At 38.8% G+C, this 21,490-nt stretch overlaps 2 protein-coding genes across 2 annotated transcripts in view; one reads left to right on the forward strand and one right to left on the reverse strand.

Annotated features, from left to right (window-relative positions):
* The window catches only part of SEC62 (SEC62 homolog, preprotein translocation factor), a 30,209-nt gene extending 16,154 nt beyond the window's left edge, over positions 1-14,055 (reverse strand). Inside the window, exons 1-2 of the mRNA XM_081955868.1 lie at positions 13,909-14,055; positions 1,206-1,314 (exon numbers count right to left, since the gene is read on the reverse strand). Coding sequence (XP_081811994.1) covers positions 1,206-1,314; positions 13,909-13,944 — 145 coding nt within the window. The 5' untranslated portion in view covers positions 13,945-14,055. The remainder of the gene's footprint in view (positions 1-1,205; positions 1,315-13,908) is intronic.
* Positions 1-21,490, forward strand: part of PHC3 (polyhomeotic homolog 3) — a 395,745-nt gene that overhangs the window by 170,290 nt on the left and 203,965 nt on the right. The gene's annotated exons all lie outside the window — the stretch shown is intronic.

Genomic DNA, 21,490 nt, shown 5'->3' on the forward strand with positions numbered 1-21,490 from the left:
TTATGAACTGGAGTGTGTTTCCCACACTGCCCTCAGCAATTCACAGTATGGCACAGGCAGCAGCGCATCTACCTTCAATTTCCCCAATGACTTCCTTTCCTCTTTGTCTTCAGCGTCTGCTGATGTCTCAGCAAAACATACTTTCTGCCTCTGGTCTTATATACTTATTCTTTTTCTTCTTCATTTTCATCACCAGTATTTCATTGGATCAAATCCCCTTGGTCTGGCTGACCCTGATCGTCTTCTCCCATCCCAACAGTCCCTCTCAATTCCATGGGTGGCACATCTTTTAAAGCAAGGGTGTCAAGGCTGGGGCCCATATCCGGCCTGCAGGGTGCTGAGATGTGGCCCACGGGCCCACCCAGGAAACAGCAAAGGGCAGGCCCGTGGTGTCTCTGCCAGCGAAAACGGAGCTCAGGAGTGTCACATGCAGGCCTCTTGGACTCTATTTCAGCCACGATGACCTCCTGCAGCCCTCTGCTAGTGAAAACAGACTCCCGGGCTCCGTTTTCACTGACAGAGGGCTGCAGGAGGCTGTCGTGGCCGGAAACGGAGCCTTGATGAGTGACGTTCAGCTGGCCATGCACCCCCCACCGCCCCAGCCTCCTGAGGTTAAACATAAGTCTAATGCGGCCATCAATGAAATCGAGTTTGACACCCCTGCTTTAAGGTAACCATTCTCCAGTCTTCCTACCTGCTGATAACCCTGGCCTTTGTTCCATCTCCCACAACGCCACTTCTATCTGCACAAAACAGTGCTATTTAGCCTCTTAAAGGTAACACGTTATTCACTGTCTGCTAAAGAATGTTGGATTAGAAGGGCGTTTTGGTCAATCTCTTTTAAAAAATAATCATTTTTATTGAACAAATTTTTCATAAGCAAGGCAAATATTAGGAAAGAATCAGAGAAAAGTTTACATAGTATACACAGATTAAAGTTTTACATTAGAATTATACCAAGTGATTTCGGGAAATAGAATGAAAGAAAATGCCTATCAAATTATTATTATTCTTTTATGCGCAGTCCATACATTATTTTTAGGTTTTGAAACATCCTGCATAGTTTTAACAATTTCCACTGTGTCTACTGGGGATTATTCTCTCATACAGCTGCTTCTAATACTCAACTGCAAAATCCCTTAAGTCATACAACTTCTGACAATGAGATAGCTTCATTATGTAGGTACACACAATAATCAACTTACCAATGAAATAATCAACTCTGTGTCCCATCATGTTGGTAGACTTGGTTGGGCAGTTGAAGCGCAGGTATTTAGCAACAGCCTTCTCTTCTTTGAATGGCTCTCCCACTTCCTATAAAAAAAGGAAGAAAGGAAATATGCATGTTGAACATTTTCATTTGAATTCAGAATTTATGAGACTTCTTACTAATTTTCACAGATTTCAAATGTATATGAAATATAATTGTTCATAAATACTGACCAAGATTGATTGAGAAAGCAGAGGCTTCGAGCTTATCAATCAACCTTCCAATGCTTCTGAAGCCTAAATGCATTCTCTGATATACTCACTATCCATAAGATACGTTCTTAAGTCTCTTCCCTGTCATGGCAAATTCGTAGTTCTTTGTTTCTTCCCTAAGAAGTTCAAAACTGAAATTGCAGAACCAGCCCTTTTTCCATTATAATAATGGAAATAAAATAATAATTTCACTTAATAGTGAAATCCGTACTATGGAATAATATGTCTACCTGAACTCAACTGCCACTGTTTGATCTTTAAATAAGAAGATTTTCAAGTGCTTCAATGGTCACCAGTGATTTTGTATGTTTTATGTGCTAAACATAACATTTTCGTAACTAAATTTAAGTGCTTAAATTTAGTTACGATTATTTAAATTTAGTTATGACTACCTGGCTGCATTTTTCTCTCTTTTTACTGTATTCTTTATCAGTTATTTATTTATTACATTTATATGCTGCCCATTTCCCCTATAAAGTGACTCTTATATGATTGTTTTAGTTATATGTTAATTTATGGTGCTTTTGACAGATAACTCTCAACAGTGCAATCTATGAATATCAAATAAACAAATGCATTTTAGTAAAAAAGCAAACTGGAAGCTGAGCACTTTTACTGTAACAGTTAAAGCTTAAACACCAGATTCTAAAATAGTAGCATTAACTTCCCCCCATTATTCCAATTTCCCAATAAAAAGGCAGTAAAATAGCAAGTAACTGAATGGTAAAAGCATTAAACAAATCTTGCTTAATTGTATGGCAATGATACAGACACACAGAAATCCTGTTAAATAATGTCTACCTTTAAAGATAAATCATGTGAAACAAGCTTATTGGTGACAGTTACTTCTTTTCTCACTTTGTAAACTGATAATAACATATAATAAGGACACAAATCCCATGCATCATATTTAACCTGTCAAATTAATAATTTTTCAAAATTCAGTTTGAATACATAAAAAGTCATTGAATTAAAAATTAAAGAATTTCCTCTTCCCATTACTTCTTTAATACAAAGCAAACTATGCAAGAGAGGCTACCTTAGCAAGCGTTATGGAGGATTTAGAAGATTTATAAATAATTTACTGAGCAACTTTATTCCACAAGAAATTTCCAATTCTACTATAAATATCTAATGATCTGAACAGTTTAAAGGCGGATCTGATGAAACCTCTGGACTAAATATTGTTATCACAAAGCTGTTAATTTTTTTTATATAAAAATAAGAATACAGCTGAAGAATACTGAAGTGTTATAAACACTTCATCAATTACTTCTACTGAAACCAGCTGACTGATACATTTTGTTAATTATTATTCAAACAGCAGTATATATGAAATGCACTTACTTAACAATATTAAAAATGATAAGCCTTGTGCCTCATATATCTTGTAATCTAAATTTCTACAACAGCAAAACAGAGGGATGAAGCAAAATGTAGTGAAACATTAAGAAAAAAAGAATTACAAATGTAATCATTTATACTTTCCCATATCTTGACTGTTAGACCCATTTCATATAGAATAATTTTCCAGTATATAGGCCTCGGACTTAAAATGTACATTGTTATCTCAATGAACATTAGGTGTTTTTTTTTTAGTAAGACATGATGTATGATTAAGACTGACTCAATTCTAACCAACAAATAACTCTATACAGGCAATTCAAAAATAAACTTCCACTACTGCTTTAAATACACTTTTCACAACACTAGTAACAGCTGGCAGAGAAGATAAGATATTGGGCATTGGATTTGCAAGTATGCAATGCTTCACTCCAGAGTTCTGACTACACATTTACACTGTCTAGAAACACTGAAGAATAAAAAATCCACGTGAGAATCCACCTACTAAATCATATGGCATGCCAGCTTCTATTAACCCCCAACACCTCACCACACAAAATTACTAACCAGCTCAATTTGCCACAGATCAGGAGGAAGCCGTGGCTTGTGCAGTAGTGTACCTTCAGGAGTTGCACCTACAACTTCCCACATGGAGCCTTTGTGCAGTGGGAAAAAACAAAGACTTCCAGTGTCAATACTATTACACCTAACAAAGGTGGTCTTACAGTTGCAGAATAGGTAATGAAACTACTAGCTGACGAGCAAGCTATATTTTTCACTGTGCAAGCCAGCATGGATAAGGAAATTCAGTTATGTAAAATAGGAAGGAGTGTTATCATAGCTCAACACTCTTACAAACTCACCTCAGTATGTTAACATCCTTTTTTTTTGGTTAGAGGATGTTTAGGAATGGTGTAATAGGAAAGGATTACAAAACGAGCGATCTAGTTAAAAGGTTTGAAGACTTAACTGACATTTAGTTCATGTCTAAAAGTACTTGAATCTACTGCTTGAATGTCAGAATCAAGATGGTCATATTAAAAATATCCATAACCAACATATACATGGATGCAAGTGTTTCTAATTAACAAGCCATGTGTTCTAATCCTGACCTAGCCATGAAACCAGCTGGGTGACCATGAGCCAGTCAGTCTCTTTCAGCCCAATTCAACCTTTGAGGATTATTGTGGAGAAAATAATAGGAGGAAGGTGTGCTGGATATGTTTGCTGCCTTGAGTTATTTGTAAAAAATAATAAAGTTGGGGGGGGGGGAGGGAAGAAGGAATCGGTCCAAAGCAATTTGCTGCTCAAAGCAAAGAAATAGATGCCAACTTCTTTTCCTAATTAGACAATTAGACTGGCACTTGAGGGAAGCCTTTTTGCAGGTTTCCCTTACTACATTTGAAGCAAAAGGCTATTTTGGGAGTCCAAGAAAGTTATGTAATAGACACTGCTCTATCCTCGTTGGGAAATTCAGAGGAACAGCTTACAGCAAGGTCTTACATTTTGCAGTGCTACAAGGTAAATGAACCTTCTAAAATGAACAATATAATTAGGCGTCCAACTACAAAACCAGAACTCTGTAGGAATGTGACCAGGGGATTTCTTTTTGCTCTGCCTGGACAAACTGCCTGATGGCTTGTTTCAGCCAACTAGAAAGGAAAGCTCAGATCACTGTCTGACAAAGCAACATGAATGTACATTCTGTATACATAGTACCACATGGTGTGGCCTGAATGTCCCAAATCAGCACCTGACACCAGCAAAGGTTGTGAACAATGAACTTTATTTTAGAAGCTATTTCAACACCAGTAATGATTGCTGTCAGAGACAGAACTGAATCAAAAACATGCAAGAAGAGGGAGGAAGCACAAAAGTGATCAAGAGATATTTAAGCTTCATAAAAATCGAGTAAAACGAAGAGTTTTCAAAGTAACGTTTAGTTTTTAATATTTAAATACCTTGTATAATTTTAGATCAATGTTAAAATTAAGTCAATATGTAAGTATCAACAATAGAATCAACTCAGCATCAATGTCAAAAAGAAAAGATACTTATCTAATCAATAAGAATCTATCCTTATTTAGTGGAGAACCAATGCTTTGAATTTTAAAAATTAATGTTAATAGGAATCCATGTTTTTGACATCGTATAACTCATGGGTGGTGATCTTATAGCGGAGAAAGAGTTTGAATGTTAAATTAAAATCAGTATCAAAATTGTTTTGACAAATTCAAGGTTATTTTGGACATTGAGGTACACTCCCACAATTTGATTTGCCATTCTTTCACACCAGAAAATCTTTGTGTTTTCCAATGAAAAGCGCAGAGTAGGGTTTCTACTGCCAATATCCTTAGGGGTTACTGGCATGCACAAAGCTAGTTGGTTATACTTTACGGAAATATAAATAGTTTAGTAGTATTTAATAAAAGATGGAAGGCTGGAAAGGGACTTTAACTTTTAGAATCATTAATTTTCCAACTGTTTTTTAGGAAACGATTTGTCAATTTAACAACCAACACTGAAATAATTCATTGTCAGTAAAGCATTTTATATCAATTTTCTTTTACTATGATTCTTCAGTCACTGTAACTTTAATATTTTTCTTTTGTTATAATCACACAATATTTAACTTGTTCGGTTTCTGAGTTGTACAGTACTTCAGCAGCAGCTTATAAATGAAGCCTAGCAATCGCGCCACATTTTCTTTAAAAGATTTTCAAAGTCAGTCAAGTCTCTGGTTGTTTTTATAATTATATTATACCCTGTATGTATGTGAAGATACCGGAAGCAGCTAATTTGAAAGAGAAAATCTTGAGAAATGTCAGTTTGGCTTTGTAATAAACCGCTGCAATCTGTATCATTTGTTATTTCTCCACTGCCTCAATTCCTGTTTACTAAAATCTGTCCTGATCAGAAAGCAATGTCTCTCTAGATGCGGATGGAATTCCAAGGGGAGGTAGAGCAGGGCAGGGAAGCAGAGGTGACCTTCCGGAGCAGGGGTGTCAAACTCAATTTCATTGAGGGTCACATCAGGGTTGGGTTTGACCTCGGGGGCTGAGGGGGCATGGCCAGGGTGGGCATGGCCAATTCAACATCACTCGTGTTGGGTGACCCAAGCGCTTTGCCAGCAAAAACGGGCTCCCAAGCTCAGTTTTTCACTGTGATGGCTTCCGCCAGAGCTCCATTTTTGCTGTTTGACACCCCATTCCGGAACAAAGCAGCAAGAAGGAACCTTAAGGCCAGTAGCAATGGATAGCAGCAACCCGTTTTGTACAGTTCTCAGATCTCAAGGTGCATAGTGGTTGTCAGGGTCTGGCTCTCCTAACTGCTCCAAGATGAGGCATCCTTAGGGGTGGTTGGGTCAAAACCAAGCAATTCCTAGTGCACTTGAGAGTAGTACCCTCTCATAGCCATGAGCCTAGATCAGTGTTTCTCAAACTTGGCGACTTTAAGTCCTGTGGACTTCAACTCCCAGAATCCCCCAGCCAGCATAGCTGGCTGGGGAATTCTGGGAGTTGAAGTCCACAAGTCTTAAAGTTCCCAAGTTTGGACACCCCTGGCCTAGATAGTGCTTTGGCAGACTAAGCTCTGCTCTTTCCTTTCTGCTCTATCAGGACAAGCTGATTATCAAGTTTGTCCAGGTGAGAACAGGGAGAAAAGTCTGAAGAACGGCCTCGTAGGAGTCCAGTTTTTGAGGGGTCCTTGGTGCTCTCTGAGCTTGCTTGTTTTCTTGCAAATGTTTCATTGCCCTAACTAGGTAACATCACCAGGGACTGATCATGTTACCTAGTTAGGGTAATGAAACGTCGGCAAGTAAACAAGCCAGCTCAGAGAGCACCAAGGACCCCTCATTTCAACCCTGAGCTACAAATATTCACCTTTATTGGTACTCCAGTTTTTGCGCCCAACCTAAAATGTGTAACCTTTGGGAACTGCAACCTACAAGTTGGAAGAGGACTGGACTAGAGGATGCCACCCCAGATAACAGGACTAAAGGTTGCCACCTCAGAGAAACAGAAATGGCGGTATCATGCTACTTTATGAAGCTGCTTCCCGCTGCCAGAGCCTCTATATTTTTCAGAATAAGCAATCTGAAAGATTATCTTTCATAGATTTATTAATATATAATTTAAAATATATAAATACAATGGTTTATTATTATACCATACCTATACGGTGTTTCCCTGAAAATACGACATGTCCTCATAATACAGCCATGCCACATTTTTCTGGTGGGCAAAAATATAAGCCCTCCCCTGCATATAAGCCCCCTGGACACCCCCTACCTCTAGCCAGGCAGAGCGCCGCTCACCAACCTAGCAGTATCCTGAAGGTGCCAAGCCAGGGGAACCTGGGGGGAGGCAAAGGTGATCGCGTTGCTTGGCGCCTTCGGGATACCACTAGGTTGGTGAGCAGTGCTGTGCCCAGCTGAAGAGGGGGGTTGCAGGCAGCTGGCCCACAACCATAGAGCATGCGCCCAGAGCGGCCACTGCTGAAAGACTTGGGTTGGAAACTGCGGAAAAAGCCAGGCTGGGATGGCGGCAGTGGCGGAGGTGCCCTGGCTCCGTAATGAGAGCTGGGCCATGCATCGTGAGGCTGGGAGGTGGGAGAGGAGAGTGGAACAGCCGCTCGCGCAACCCCCCCTCTCCAGCTATGCAGAGCACCATTTACTGGCATTTGGAAAGTGCCAAGCCGCAGGAGGCGGGCGGCGGCAAACAGGCGCTCACGCGGCTTGGCGATACCCCTAGGTCAGTGAATGGCGCTATGCTCAGCTGCAAAGGGGGTTTGCTGGGTGGCTGCTTGTGAGCGTGGTCGCTTCATGGCTGTTGTGTTGCGCTGCTGCGACAGCACAACACAGCCATTCGTTCATGAGGCTGTGCCCAGCTCTTTGGGAGCCCGCCTGCAAGAGAGCAGCCGCCCGGCAACCCCAAAACAATAAACCTTCCCCCCGTAATAAAGCCCAAGACATATTTTGTAGGTAAAAAGAAAATAAGACCCTGTCATATTTTCGGGGAAACTCGGTACTAATAAGGAGATTAAGTCAAGGCAGTCAAAAGTGGGCAAAGTCAAAGCAGAATTCTTTGATAGGTTACCTGAAAATAATTCAGAATTCGAAATGGCTGACAAAGGCTATAGTTATTAAATTATTTAGAATTACTAGTAACATACTGTTAATCAATAGTAAAAAAAATGTGCAATGGGTTTTTGAACTCATTTTGAATATATTTTTGCATATTAAAAAAAAAGCTACATCTCAGATTCACAATCAATATAACGATGGTATGCACAATCTAAAAATGGAGCAATAGAGACAATTTTCTAGTATCTCAGTGTGTGTATAGTTCCCAATTCTCTTGCGTACTAGTCCCAGCAACTCCATATATGCAAAAGGTATTAATACAAAGAGCTGCAAATATTTAGTTCTTCACTGGCTTTGCAATGATTGTAAAGCTCCTGCTTACACAGATGCCTCCTCTAATGTAGTCTGCATCAATGGGGCTTGATATGAAATATATATATAAATTCTATCAGAAAAACATTGTTTCTGCAATGTAGGTCTTTTCTCAACTCTTCCCTGAAACGTGCACCAATATGTGGTATACATGTATACCACTTATAATATAGGCATAAAACATAAAAAATCATAAGGTACAAGGGATGCAAACACAATTAATACATTGTTATAGGTTTAAATATAAAGATTCATAGGGATAATCTAATTCTTGTTTTTAATATTCAGATAGATTATGTCCAGAATATTATCCTATATTCTACAAGATGTAATGAAGCTTTTCGGCACAAGCTAATTTTTTTGTAAATGAACTTATTTAAAAATCTAGTGGTGAATATTGGATGGAACTCACATTCAGCTAGGCAAAACAGAGGTGCAGTGATTATGTGTTTGCTTAGAAGCACTGTGCTTCTTAGAATTTGGTGTGGGTAAACAGAACAGGACTGTTTCTGATAAGGAGGAACAAATAACTGAAAATGTGTAACAAACTGGATCTGGTTTTCAAATATTTCTCTATATAAATCTGTGAAAGTATTTTGAGTAATCAAATTAAAATAACAATATATTATTTTCCACTTTGAGATGCTAATAATATTTGACAAATCATATATCTATTTCTATATAAAATTAGAAGTTTTGTAGACTTTCCTAGATTTCTGTTTTTGGTGCATTCCAATGATATTGTCTTTACTGTCAATACTTTGATTTCAGGTGTAAAGTATATATCGCTTCTTTGAAATAATTATTGCATAGGCCTTCTCATAGATAGTAGTCATACTTCCTACAAGTTATACTTTGCAAGTGCTGGGCTAATTGTCTTCTTCATTAAATATATTAGGCTTGATAAGTCAAATAGTATTATGTATTTTTTACTCAAGATGTTTTTCCACTTCCTCACTTATTTTTTAAATTTTGCTGTTTGAGTAGTTCATCCTGTCATTGATTACTTCTAGATTAGCACAAATAAAAAGGATAAATTGAAATCCTACAGTAAAAACACCAATTTAATCTTCTAATTAAGTTTTAATGTTTAATTTTAACTATTATTGCCTCTATTTAAAATTTTTATATTCAGTTTGTATGCTTTTATTTTTTGTACACTGCCTAGAGTCCCCGTGAGAGAGATGGGTGGGTTCTAAATTTGATAAAGAAACAAATATTGTATCCATAAATTGTCAAATCAAAGCTTCAAGATAATCCTTTTGCAAGAATAAAAATAAAATGATCTTTTCTCTGAATTGTGTACTCTTAACAACTTAAGACACTTAAACAGAAATCTGTTAAAAATAAGCTAAGTGCATATATTGCATTTATCTGATTTTATCTGGACTTCATGGCTTTTCTTTAATTCTTGAAAAGAACAGAATGTATGGTTTAAAGGATATTTGAGTCAAATAGAAAATCATTGAAACCTGGCTCCTTCAGGAACTTTATTTCATTACAGAAAGCATTAGAAGCAAAAATATATCTGAGAACAGATTGTGCTGTTGCTTTCTTGCATGGATAAATACATAGTGACCTAGTCTTTTTTTTTAAGGCATCATCTACCTAAAGTACTAGGGGGTACTTTAAGACTTTCAATTGTGAGATGATCAGCTTTCTCTTATATAACTGATTAACTCAAATAGGATATTACACAAAATAGAATGTAGTGTTTTTTAAAACTACAAAATTGTAAAACTTTTAAGATCTCTGTAAGTTTATTAAGAAACTGGAGATATAGTATATACTTAGCCTTATGCATGCATTCTATAGCATTATGCTGATATTTTTCCATGGACTTTTAAAATAGCACTTGACTGGGGTGACATTAATCCCAAAGTAAGAGTAATCCTATTTTAATGGAGTGGCATGATAAGAAATTATGTTCTGTATACTTTAAAGCTCATTTTAATGGACTAATTAGACAAAGGCATTCAGGAATATCCATTGAATAAGAAAGCAGGGAGTCCTCGGGATTTATGTCATTCTCATCAATTGCACAAACATATTTAAATTGACTAATGACATTCTTAAACAAATGATATGAATTGCAGAAGAAATTTGGTCCACTATATATACACAAAGTGTGTCATAATGATGACAAAACAAGATTCCACTCTGAAGTGACAGAAATGTGATGGGTGATGAAGGCAGAAAATAAGTTCAAGAAACAACTGATGAAAAATGCATTGTAAAATATTTTAATATTCAGCTGTGAAGGAAACTGGTCTGTATTTGGAAATTAAATTAAAGTTTAAAAAAGAATATGGAAAGGACCAAATACAAACTAAATAATAACCAAAAGCAAAGACAAACAAATGAGGAAAACAGCAACCAACCCACTAAGGCTGAATTAACCTTTGGACACCAGGCCTGGGAAAATGTCTTTTCTGAGAAGATAACAAAGTCATATTCCACATGACCAGCATTTCGACAGAAAAATACACTTTATAGGATCCTATGAGATGATATCCTTTAATTTCAGATATAAGGAAATAAAGACCACAGAATTCTTAATCCATTTTTTAATAATATAAACATGCTCAATCTTCAATAAAATGTCAAAGATAGATGCATATTCACTGTTTTATTGTTTTCCTATTAGTTTCTTATTAGTACTTCATTGCTACAATGCTTAAATCAACAAACAACAAATGTATGGAGAGCAGAGAGCAATTTTAGAATCACTATCTACAGCAGATTTAGAATCACAATCTACAGGTAGTTTTGGAATGTTGATGAAGTAATTTTATTGAAATCATATCCAATTATATTTCTCAAGTATTTATTATTTATTACATGTATACATACAGCATCTGAATGAAAGTATAACCATTCTGATATAATTTTCTAGTTGCTGCCAAAGGTTAATTAATGTATACTGCTTATACGTAAACACGATTGAGCAAATTAGATAGTATTTTCAATATCTGGCACACCTTTTATTAGAGTCACATATAGGGAAAGGGCTGAAGTTTTTTGTGGATGCTTCAACACTGGAAATTTTTAAGAAGAGATTGGACAACTATTTGTCTGAAATGGTATAGGGATTCCTGCCTATGAAGAATGTTAGACAAGAAGACCTCCAAGGTCCCTTCCAACTGTTTTTCTATTCTAATTTTATCACTTCAACATGCGGCATTCTGCTTTAAAATTTCTTCTTAAACTTAAGTTTATTTTAGAAATAAAAGTCCTTTAAAGATCCTAACTGTATTATATACACTACTTAAAAAGCATATATGATACATTCATGATATAACAATAGGTTTAACAGTACTGGACTTGAATTAAGAAAAACACCTGCCTTGCCCCTCTCATGACAATAAACTAAAAATAATGCAAGTGTCATAGGAAAAATCACTTGTTTATGCACTGTCATTGCATCAAAGACTTGTTCTCTGTACAATTACATAAAAGAATGTATATAAATGTAAGGAAAATTCAGAAACTGAATTCATATTGAAGATAAGACGTTGGCTGTCCATTCAGGTGTAAAGCTCCATGGGCAACTTTGGGTCACTTTTCTACCATTCAGCCTTAAATATACAGGTAGACTTCAACTTGCAACCATAATTAAACCCAAAATTTCTGTTGTTGACATTTCTTACCACAGTTGTTAAGTGAATCACTGCAGTTATTAAGTTAATAACATGATTGTTAAGTGAATCTGGCTTCCCCATTACTTTGCTTGTCAGAAGATGGCAAAAGGTAATTGCATAACCCTGGGACACTGCAACCGTCATAAACACGAGTCAGTTGTCAAGCATCTGAATTCTGATCACATGATCATGGAGATACTGCAATGGTCGTGTGAAAAATGGTCATTTTTCAGGGTCATTGTAACTCTCACCGGTCACTAAATGAACTGTTATAAATTGAGGACCACCTGTTGGCAGCATAAATTGGGAGCGAGAAGAATGATACACGTTCCTTGATGAGCTCCTGAGCTGCAGGAAAGATTATACAGGTAGTCCTTGACTTACAACAATTCATTTAGTGACTGTTCAAAATTACAACGGCACTGGAAAAACTGACTTATAACCATTTTTCACACTTATGACCATTGCAGCATTCCCATAGTCACGTAATCAACATTCAACTGCTTGGCAACTGACTCATATTTATGATGGTTGAAGGGTCCCGGGGTTGTGTGATCCCCTTTTCTGACCTTCTGACAAGCCAAGTCCATAGAGAAACAAGATTTACTCAACAACTAGGTTACTAACTTAAAAACAACGATTCCCTTAACAATCGTGGCAAGAAAAATAGTAAAATGGGGGAAAACCTACCTAGCAAATGTCTCAGTTAGCAACATAAATTTCAGGCTCAATTGTGGTCGTAAGTCAAGGACTACCTGTACATACATGAACAACTGTACATTTAACCACACAGGCTAGGATGAGGAGGATTAAGGTGATAAACAGCTATTTGAATGTAGGCAATAAATAAAACACAGATGGATTGTGCTGAACAAATTCCCCCCCACAAAAAAATCTCTTAGTAATAATTAGGACAGGCAGCTCTGCATCACTGTAGTGAAGATCATCCACTAGGAAATTCCCACGAGGTTTGGGGAAAACGGTAGGTAGGTAGGTAGAAGATAGATAGAAAGAAAGAAAGAAAGAAAGAAAGAAAGAAAGAAAGAAAGAAAGAAAGAAAGAAAGATGAGAGAGAGAGAGAGAGAGAGAGAGAGAGAGAGAGAGAGAGGCAGGCAGGGATAGGTAGGTAGGTAGGTAGGTAGGTAGGTAGGTAGATAGATAGATAGATAGATAGAGTGATAGATAGAGTGATAAGATTGATAGAGGGAAGGAGTGGGAGAGAGAGGGAGGGAGGGGAAGAGAGAGAGGGAGGGAGGGAGGGAGGGAGAGGGAGAGCAATGAAGTAGGATTTCTTCTCAAAAGGTGCAAAAAAGGGAGATGCCGACGCTGGAGGGTGAGCTAAAAGCAGGTGGGGAAGGTGCGAACAGATGTTACAGGTGGGAGAAATGGAAACGGGTGTTTTTACCTGGATGAGTTTGGGGGAGTTTGGAGAAAAGAGGTTTGGATGGTGAGGACCAGGCTGAGGAAAAACCGGGGGAGGGGGGGCGATTGTGTCACGGGGATACTGACGGGAGACAGAGCAAGGAAAGGGCTCCGCGGGGAGGGCATCGAGAGATGACCGTGCGGAGGGTCGCCAAGGATGAGGGCTGGGGAAGGGACGTCGAGATCAGGGTGGGGGTCGTAAGTGAGGGTGCCCGACGGCCTCGCGGCGAGGGATGGAGGTTATTGGGAACTGGGGGCGGGGGCGCCCGTCGCAGCTTCGGGGTGGCGGCGGAGACGCTTAGTCCAGAGAAGCGGGACCCGCCATCTCCCTTTTAGAAGGACAAGGCCGGCCCTGCGGGGACCGAACGGAACGGGGGGCGGGAGAAACCCGCAGAAACGGCAGGAGAGATGCCGACTGGCGGAGGCGGGGAGTGGAGGGGGACGTAAATGGTGACCGGGAGGGGGTTATGGTGGGGGCGGGGGGTGAGAGAAACCCGAGGGAAAGGGAAACTAATCCCGCAGGCGATTGCGAAAAAGAGGGGAGGAGATAAGCCAGCCCGGTACCTGGATCCGCTTCCTGTGTCTCCTCCGCTCCGCCATGATCTCCCCCGTCTGGTCTCCTGGTGACGTGGGGCTGAGCCGGAAAGGGGGAGGGGGAGAGAGACGGAGGGAGGAGGGAGACGGAGCCCGGCGTCAGCCAGAGGGCTCGCGAGGGGCGGCAACCTCGCGAGAGGCCGCGCGCGAGCCATTTAGGTGGCGCGCGCGCGAGACCATTGGGAAGAGGCGGGACGGGAGCGCGGGGTCTGGCCGACGGGTTTTCCTTCAGGTCCGCCTCGTTCCAACGGAATCGGGGTTTTCGTAACGCAGCCGCGCCGATTCACACGCCGTTCTAGACTGGAACAATCTCTCTCTGTCTGTGTGAATGCCCGTATGGGGTGGAGAGTTTATTATATTATATTATACTTATATCTGTTGCCTAATTCATGCTTGAACGATTTTTTAAAAAAAAAAACCTAAAAAAGCAACCCTCATTCTGAAAAATGTAACCCCCGAATAAATCGAGCCAGTTTGTCCCAAGAAACGCGGAAAGTCTTCCAAATCCCCAGCTCGGGATGGAAGGCTTCGAGCGGGGCTGTTTTGTGAATAGAGCCATGGGTTTACTGATTAAGGCGCTTGTAGACGAAGCAAATCATGAAAGTTCCTAGATCCCTCTAAATGTAGAACCACGGGCGATCTTCCCAATTATTTGTTACAATTTGGTGTGCACTGCAGGTGGCAAATTTAGAAATAAGCTTTTTCGTTTTCAACCAAAGTAAATGCCTGATTATTTCAGGACGATGCTGTTAACCTAGATGCTAGAAAATGACCAAATCGCATCATATCCAGTGAACGATTTGGGAGTGATCTACCCTATCGGCCAACACAAATAATAATAATAAAAAAGATTATTGTTCTCCCTCAATGGTCTTCATTAGTCAAAATGTTCTGCCTTAATCTTTTATGGGAGTATAGGTTAGTTCCAGCTTTGGAGTTTAGGCAACTGTTTAATTTTGAAAATTCTTTTCATTCTAAAGTGAAATATCGATATTTTTTTAAAAAAAATTGTGCCTAATTCTCATGGGGTGTTTGTTTTTTTGTAGACAGTGTTTGAGGTATAGTACTAATAGGCTAATTACAGACGAGTGAAGAATTGCAATCTATAACTGAAACCACATTTTGAAGAAGTGGTTTCAAGCACTTACTTAACTAACGATAACCCAACAGACCTTAATAAATAAATTACATTGTGCTGCAAAACTTAAGCAATCCTTGGTCATATCCCAGGGAAGAGTAAGTCTAAAGTTTATCTACATTAAGAGAAAATGTTCTTTAGGGGGGAGAAATGACGCAATACCTATGTCAGACATGTTCAACCGGTAAGCCGCATACAGCCCTTGACAACTAGTAATATGGCCCCACAAGATCGTTAACTTTTAACATTTTTATGTGATTCATAAACGTTTAACTATATTATATAGGTGGAAATGAGCACCTCACTACGCTTTGGATGCTTCTGGATTTGAAAGGATTAGCCAATTATAAACTTGTCCAAGAGACACCCAAATGCATTAACATTCTTCAGCAAGGCTCTTTTCGTGTCCCCCCAAAAATGAATGAAGCTAGCAGAATTATTACCGTGTGCCTTAAACGTACCCCTCTAGATAAGATCCACCACTTAACTGCCATTGCCCCACTTCTGTTCAGAGAAGCAGCAGCATACATAGAGAGACTCAAATCATCAATATCTAGACAACACCCTCTGTATCGGGTCACCAACCATTTGGACCTCAGGGACCACTAAATTCATAATTTTAAATCCCGTGGACCCACTAATATGATTTTTTAAAAAAATAAATAGTATTTAATGCAATATTAAAAAATGCAAATAATTTTTCTGCGGACCACCAAAATGTTATTGCGGACTACCAGTGGTCTGTGGACTACTGGTTGGTGACCACAGCTCTGTATCACCTACAACCAGCTCAACAGAGACACAAATCTAGGAAAAGGTTCGTTAGGTTGAGGGAAGACTTCGAAGAATTTGAAAGCAGAGTGGATCAATGTAAAGCTACAAAGAACCAAAACTGGATGGAACCCAGCTGGCACCTGAGTTTGATGAAAGCTGGGAAGTATAAAAATAATCGAATAGACTGCATGGGTACAACAAGATCCAGGGACACTCTGAACAAATGAAGCTATCTGATTGCTTCTGCTCTTTGTGATTGTGACGACAATGCAGACAACAACACATATGCAAATGTGCCCTTTGTTCCCTGATCAGTGTACCTTTGAGGACCTCATGGCAGTGCGATAGAATACCATTAATGTTACTAATTTCTGGGGAAAATCTGTTTAATTTGTACATATTTTAATATTGTATTTATATGTTAAATTTTATGTCATATACTGTAGTAAGCCTTATTTTAATTGTGATGCTTCTGACATGAATAAAAAACTGTATTAATATTTTATATAGAGGCCCAGCAATTCTTCCTCACTTGATGCAACACGGGCAAACCAAAAGTTTGGATACCCATGACCTATATCATCTCTAGCAGTTATGTACCTAATGGCCAGTTTACAACCTTTTTCTCTCTATTTATTTAAACTGAAACAAGGGAAGTTGCTCCATAGATAAGCTTTGACATTTCTAAATTAGTGGTTTTCTGAGCCAGCTTACTCCTTTCTGAAGCCATAGCCTCAAGTTTTCAAATATTACAAGGTTTACTTTGGCTGATGTTGGGGTAATAACCTTGCAGTTGTTCAAATTAACCAAACAAAAACAACCATCTGGGTAATTTGTCTTGAAGCAAATGACAAATTGTCTGAAGATAAGTATAAAGTTGGCATTGCAATGGTGGAGGAAGAAGATGGGCCTGGAAAGGGTTGTACTGTTCTTACTGGGCTGTTTAGTAGCCAGTCTTGCTATGCCTTCACAAATACGATAATCTTATGACACATGAAATCTGAAAAGCACAAGATGTTTTTTAGGCCTGTGTTATTGGAGCCCTGACAAAGAGAATTTCGAGAAGCAGTTCGCTGCATGATCTTCTGTGCAGTTTAAGAAAATGTTCCTGGTGGTTTATAGCATAGTAGACAATAGTGAACAAGATATCTGCATATGGTACTTTATGATCTGACTTCAATATGTTTACTCTCAACTGAAAGCAATTGGAAAGAAGAGCAAACTAAGATGTTTTAAATCATTGGGTGTATGGCAGAAATTTTTAAAATCTGAATGGTTTGAAAAGTCACATTATGATCTTCCTCTAAAAGAAAGCAATGTTTTAAGACCAGTTTGGCCAAGTGGTTAAGACATTAGGCTAGAAATCAGGAGACTGTGAGTTCTACTCCTGCCTTAACCATGAAAGCAGACTGGGTGACATTGGGCCAGTCACTCTCTCTCCAGCCAATCAGCTTCACAGGACTGAGGTTGTGGAAGAGGAGGAGAAAGGAGGATAATTGCATGTCTCTACCTTGAGTTATTTATAATAATAATAAAGTTGGAATATAACTAAATAAAATTTAGTCAGTTCTCTAAAACTGAAGTTTGGTCTCGGGAAACACTGTTTTCCAACTCAAACTTGATTGATTACATAATTAACCTATGAATTACACAGATGTTATATAATCTAAGCACATTCTGTATACGGTAATCTTTATAAAATATTATGTTTTGCATTTTGCTTGTTTGTTTAACTTTACAACCAAAATGTTCTGATTTTATTCATAGTAGTTTTATATATAGCATGAGGATAATTTTGGTAAAGTTTTACATAACAGGCTCATCCGTAATGTCACCTCTACTGTCTTATTATAGATTTGTAGTTTAAAGAGCTGTGTGATGCAGCGGTTAGAATGAAGTATTGCTGGTTAATTCTACCAACTGCCAGCAGTTCGATTCTTACTGGCTCAAGGTTGACTCAGCCTTCCATCCTTCTGAGGTCAGTGGGCATGGCTTGGTGGGGGAGGGGTCATGTAACTGAGTGTGCGTGGGTGACATCAAGTTGGTCACGCCCACTCAGTCACATGCCCTCCACCTAGCCACACCCACAGAACCAGTAATAAACATTTTTGAAACCCACCCTTGGTTGGCACCAAAATATCTGCTGGAGGGGGCAGGGAACTGAGGCTCTGAGTTTGTCTTTAGAAACCTGTTTCTCCTTTAGAGAAAATATAATATTCTGCCTTTTAAATATTTTGTAGACTATTTCATTTTTCTAGGAAAGGGATGGGGGGCTAACTTCCTACAAGTGGCAAACCAACTTTGAAGCACCTCTAAAAATAGATGATTTGGATCCTTTCAGCAGGGGATCACACTATGGAGCAGAGACATTATTAATCACTGTAGAGTGAGCCCTGGATGAAGTAACACATTCCCTACCCTTCCTTTTTTTCCTCTTATACCATTAACCATGGCACATTACTGGACTACCTATAGGGATTGGGCCTGAATCCACTGTTTTTCAATGCTTCTGTTTTTCCTCCAGTTAGCTATTTCAATCAGTTGTGGTGAAAGATGAGGGGTAAGGAAGTGCATTCAGACTTGCAAGATTTTGTTATTGTAGATTTACAATGAAGTAGTATGGAGTTGCTGTTTCTACAACTGTGTTCTGTGTCCGGTGTCAGCATTGTTTATGGGTGGATAGACAGATTAGGAACAAGTATGGAATTTAGAAGTCTTTCTAGATTTTAGATGCGAACTGAAAAGAGCAGGGGGAGGCCATAGATAAGAGATGCCAAAACAAGGGTCATCTTTTCATATAAATTAGCCCTCTGTCAGGGCTCCGACTAAGGAACTCAAGCAAATCAGAACTCTGAGACTTGCCTCCTTCTCAAAAGTCTTCTTTGATGAGTACATCATATCAGCACAGCTTCAATGGAAAACCAAATCTAAATCTTTCCCTTGGTTTCAGTATAATTAAACTAGAAAATAACCCCATTCCCAAGTGTCACAGGTCACCTTGGTCAATTGGGTTAATTAGCAGGCTCTTCAGGCACTCCTTCCCCAACCTTATCTGTTGCCAGTAGAGACGACCTTGGTTCTGATGAGAAACCTCTTTGTTGTGTCTAGTAATGCATTCCAACCTCCTTCCCCCCACCTTCAAAGTTGACAGCCTCTTTGTAATCTTGCCTTTTCATAGATCAAGAACAACAGCAAAGCAATTAAAGTAAAGCACCATTTAAAAAAGAAAACCAAATTCAGTGTAGAGGAATGATTCTATCCTTTTATTTTAGTGAATTTATATTTATTCAATAAATAATACTCATTACCCGCATGGGTGCCATACTTCTGTTTCTTTAACAATCATTTTATAAACTTATAAATATTTTTATAAGTGTTTTATATGGCCTGTGATATCCTTTGCTGGCAAAGCCACTGAATGGACATTTTCAAGATCAATCAATCAGTCAGATTAGAGCTGGAAGGGACCTTGGAAGACCTTCTAGTCCAACCCTTGCTAAAGCGGGAGACCATATACCATTTCAGACAAGTGACTGTCCAATCTCTTCTTTAAAATTTCCAGTGATGAGGCACCTACAACTTCTGAAGGCCAGCTGTTCCACTGGTTAATTGTTCTCACTGTTAGGAAGTTTCTCCTTAATTGCAGGTTGCTTATCTCCTTAATTAGTTTCCATCCAGGCCCTCTAGTGCTTTGGTAAATAAGCTGACCCCCTTATTTTTGACAGTGATTTTTGACAAAAGATTTTTGACAGTGGCTCCTCTGATCCAGCTAGAGCAGATTATTGCCTGTGCTTTCTGAAATCACTTGCTCCACTGTTTTTGAAGTTTCAGGATCCTGAGCACAAGGACTGGCCAGAATAGTATGAGCACTGTTGCAAGGAAGATGGGACACAGTGTCATGGAAAGGCCCCGAAGATGTGCTGGTTGCATATGGGTTAGGCATAGCCAAGGGAATATTCATCGTGCTGAATATATTTCTCAGGCACTGGGACACCTTTAGGGAAATAAAACACTTTTATTTAAATTCTTTAAAATAATACTGCTTTCTTAAACTTATCAATAAATATGCCATCTCTATATGAAAGGCTTCCCAACTTTGGCAACTTTAAGATAGGTGGACGTCAACTCCCAGAATTCCCTAGCCAGCATGGCTGGCTGGGGAATTCTGGGAGTTGAAGTCCACATGGGTGGATGCTCCAACAACTGAAGGTTTTTAAGAAGAGATTGGACAATCATTTCTCTGAAATGGTACAGGGTTTCTTGCTTGAGTAGGGGTTGTACTAGAAGACCTCCAAGGTCCCTTCCAGTTCTGTTATTCAATTCAAGTTGCCAAGGTTGGGAAACATTGCTAGATGAGATCTAAGCTTTCTTGTCTGTTTTTTCCCCATGGAAGCCCATTGCAACTGGAACACCAAATTAATCAAATTATTTCATTATTTCCACATTTTCCACATTCTAAAAATATTTCTCCAGAACTGGTTTGACACCTTTTATAAGAAATAATAAGTGTTGCTCTTAAGGAGATTATGACCATAATGTTAGCAGAATATATTAACAGAGACAAACAACAGCTTGGGTGGGATATTGACCTGATCTATAGGATTAATTCAGCCTATGCAAGAATACACAATGTTCCAAGGGAAGTTCATGTTAAATTTCTTAGAAAAACCACAAGAGATGAGGTTCTAGGAGCTCAAAGGGGAGGACCATTAAAATATAAGGGTAAAGAAATAACCATTCTTAAGAAGATCCCAAAGAAAGTAAGAGATAAGAGAAGGAAATATTCCTTCTTAGCAAAAAAAATATACAATAATGGGATTTGGTTTAGGTGGTTGTTACCAGAAGGCATGTTGATTTTTTGGGAGGGCAGTAGAATTAGAATTAACACAGTTGTGGAAGCAGAGACTTTCACTAAAAAACACAGTGCTCTCTTAGGTGACATGGGGGATGCTACACAGGAAACAAAGGAGGGAGGGGCTGAGGCTCTGCCAGTGGACGGGGGGGGGGGGGGAGGATGCGACAACTAGAAGACTCAGATCACAAAAGTGATTTGAAACATTATTGCAAATGTTGTTACAATGTACCTTTATGGAAGTGATTAAAAAGCAAAATGATTGAAACATACTGATGATTTTGTGTTAAACTTAAAACTGCTAATATCTATGTAAATGTTGATAATTTTCTATCTTTTCTGTAAAAGTTGCGAGACCTGGGGGGGCTTCTCCCCCCCCCGCACAATGTAGCTGTCGAAATGTTTTATAACCTTTCAACCCCTTTTGCCCTGTAAAACTTTTAAAATCAATAAAATTTGGACAATTAAAAAAAAAAAGAAATAATAAGTGTTGTATTCTGTTTTTTGTTCCCTGTATTCCCCTGAGCTGCATTTAATTATTCTTACTATAACCGATATGAATCTATAACAGTGAGAGGAAGGATGGATAAAGACAGGAGAAAGGAAACTGCTTAACAATTAAAATGAAATCAAAATACTATGTAAAAGCAAGATAGAGGACGCTGAGCCAAACTGCAAATTCAGGAAAAAGACTGTGCAGTTACTTTTTTTTAATGTACAGATGTTTACAGATTCAAAATAAGCAAAATACTGAACATGGTAAGGGCTTTTCACTATACAGTGCCCCT

Source organism: Natrix helvetica (assembly GCF_964273705.1).
Source record: "Natrix helvetica genome assembly, chromosome: 5".
NCBI lineage: Eukaryota > Metazoa > Chordata > Lepidosauria > Squamata > Natricidae > Natrix > Natrix helvetica.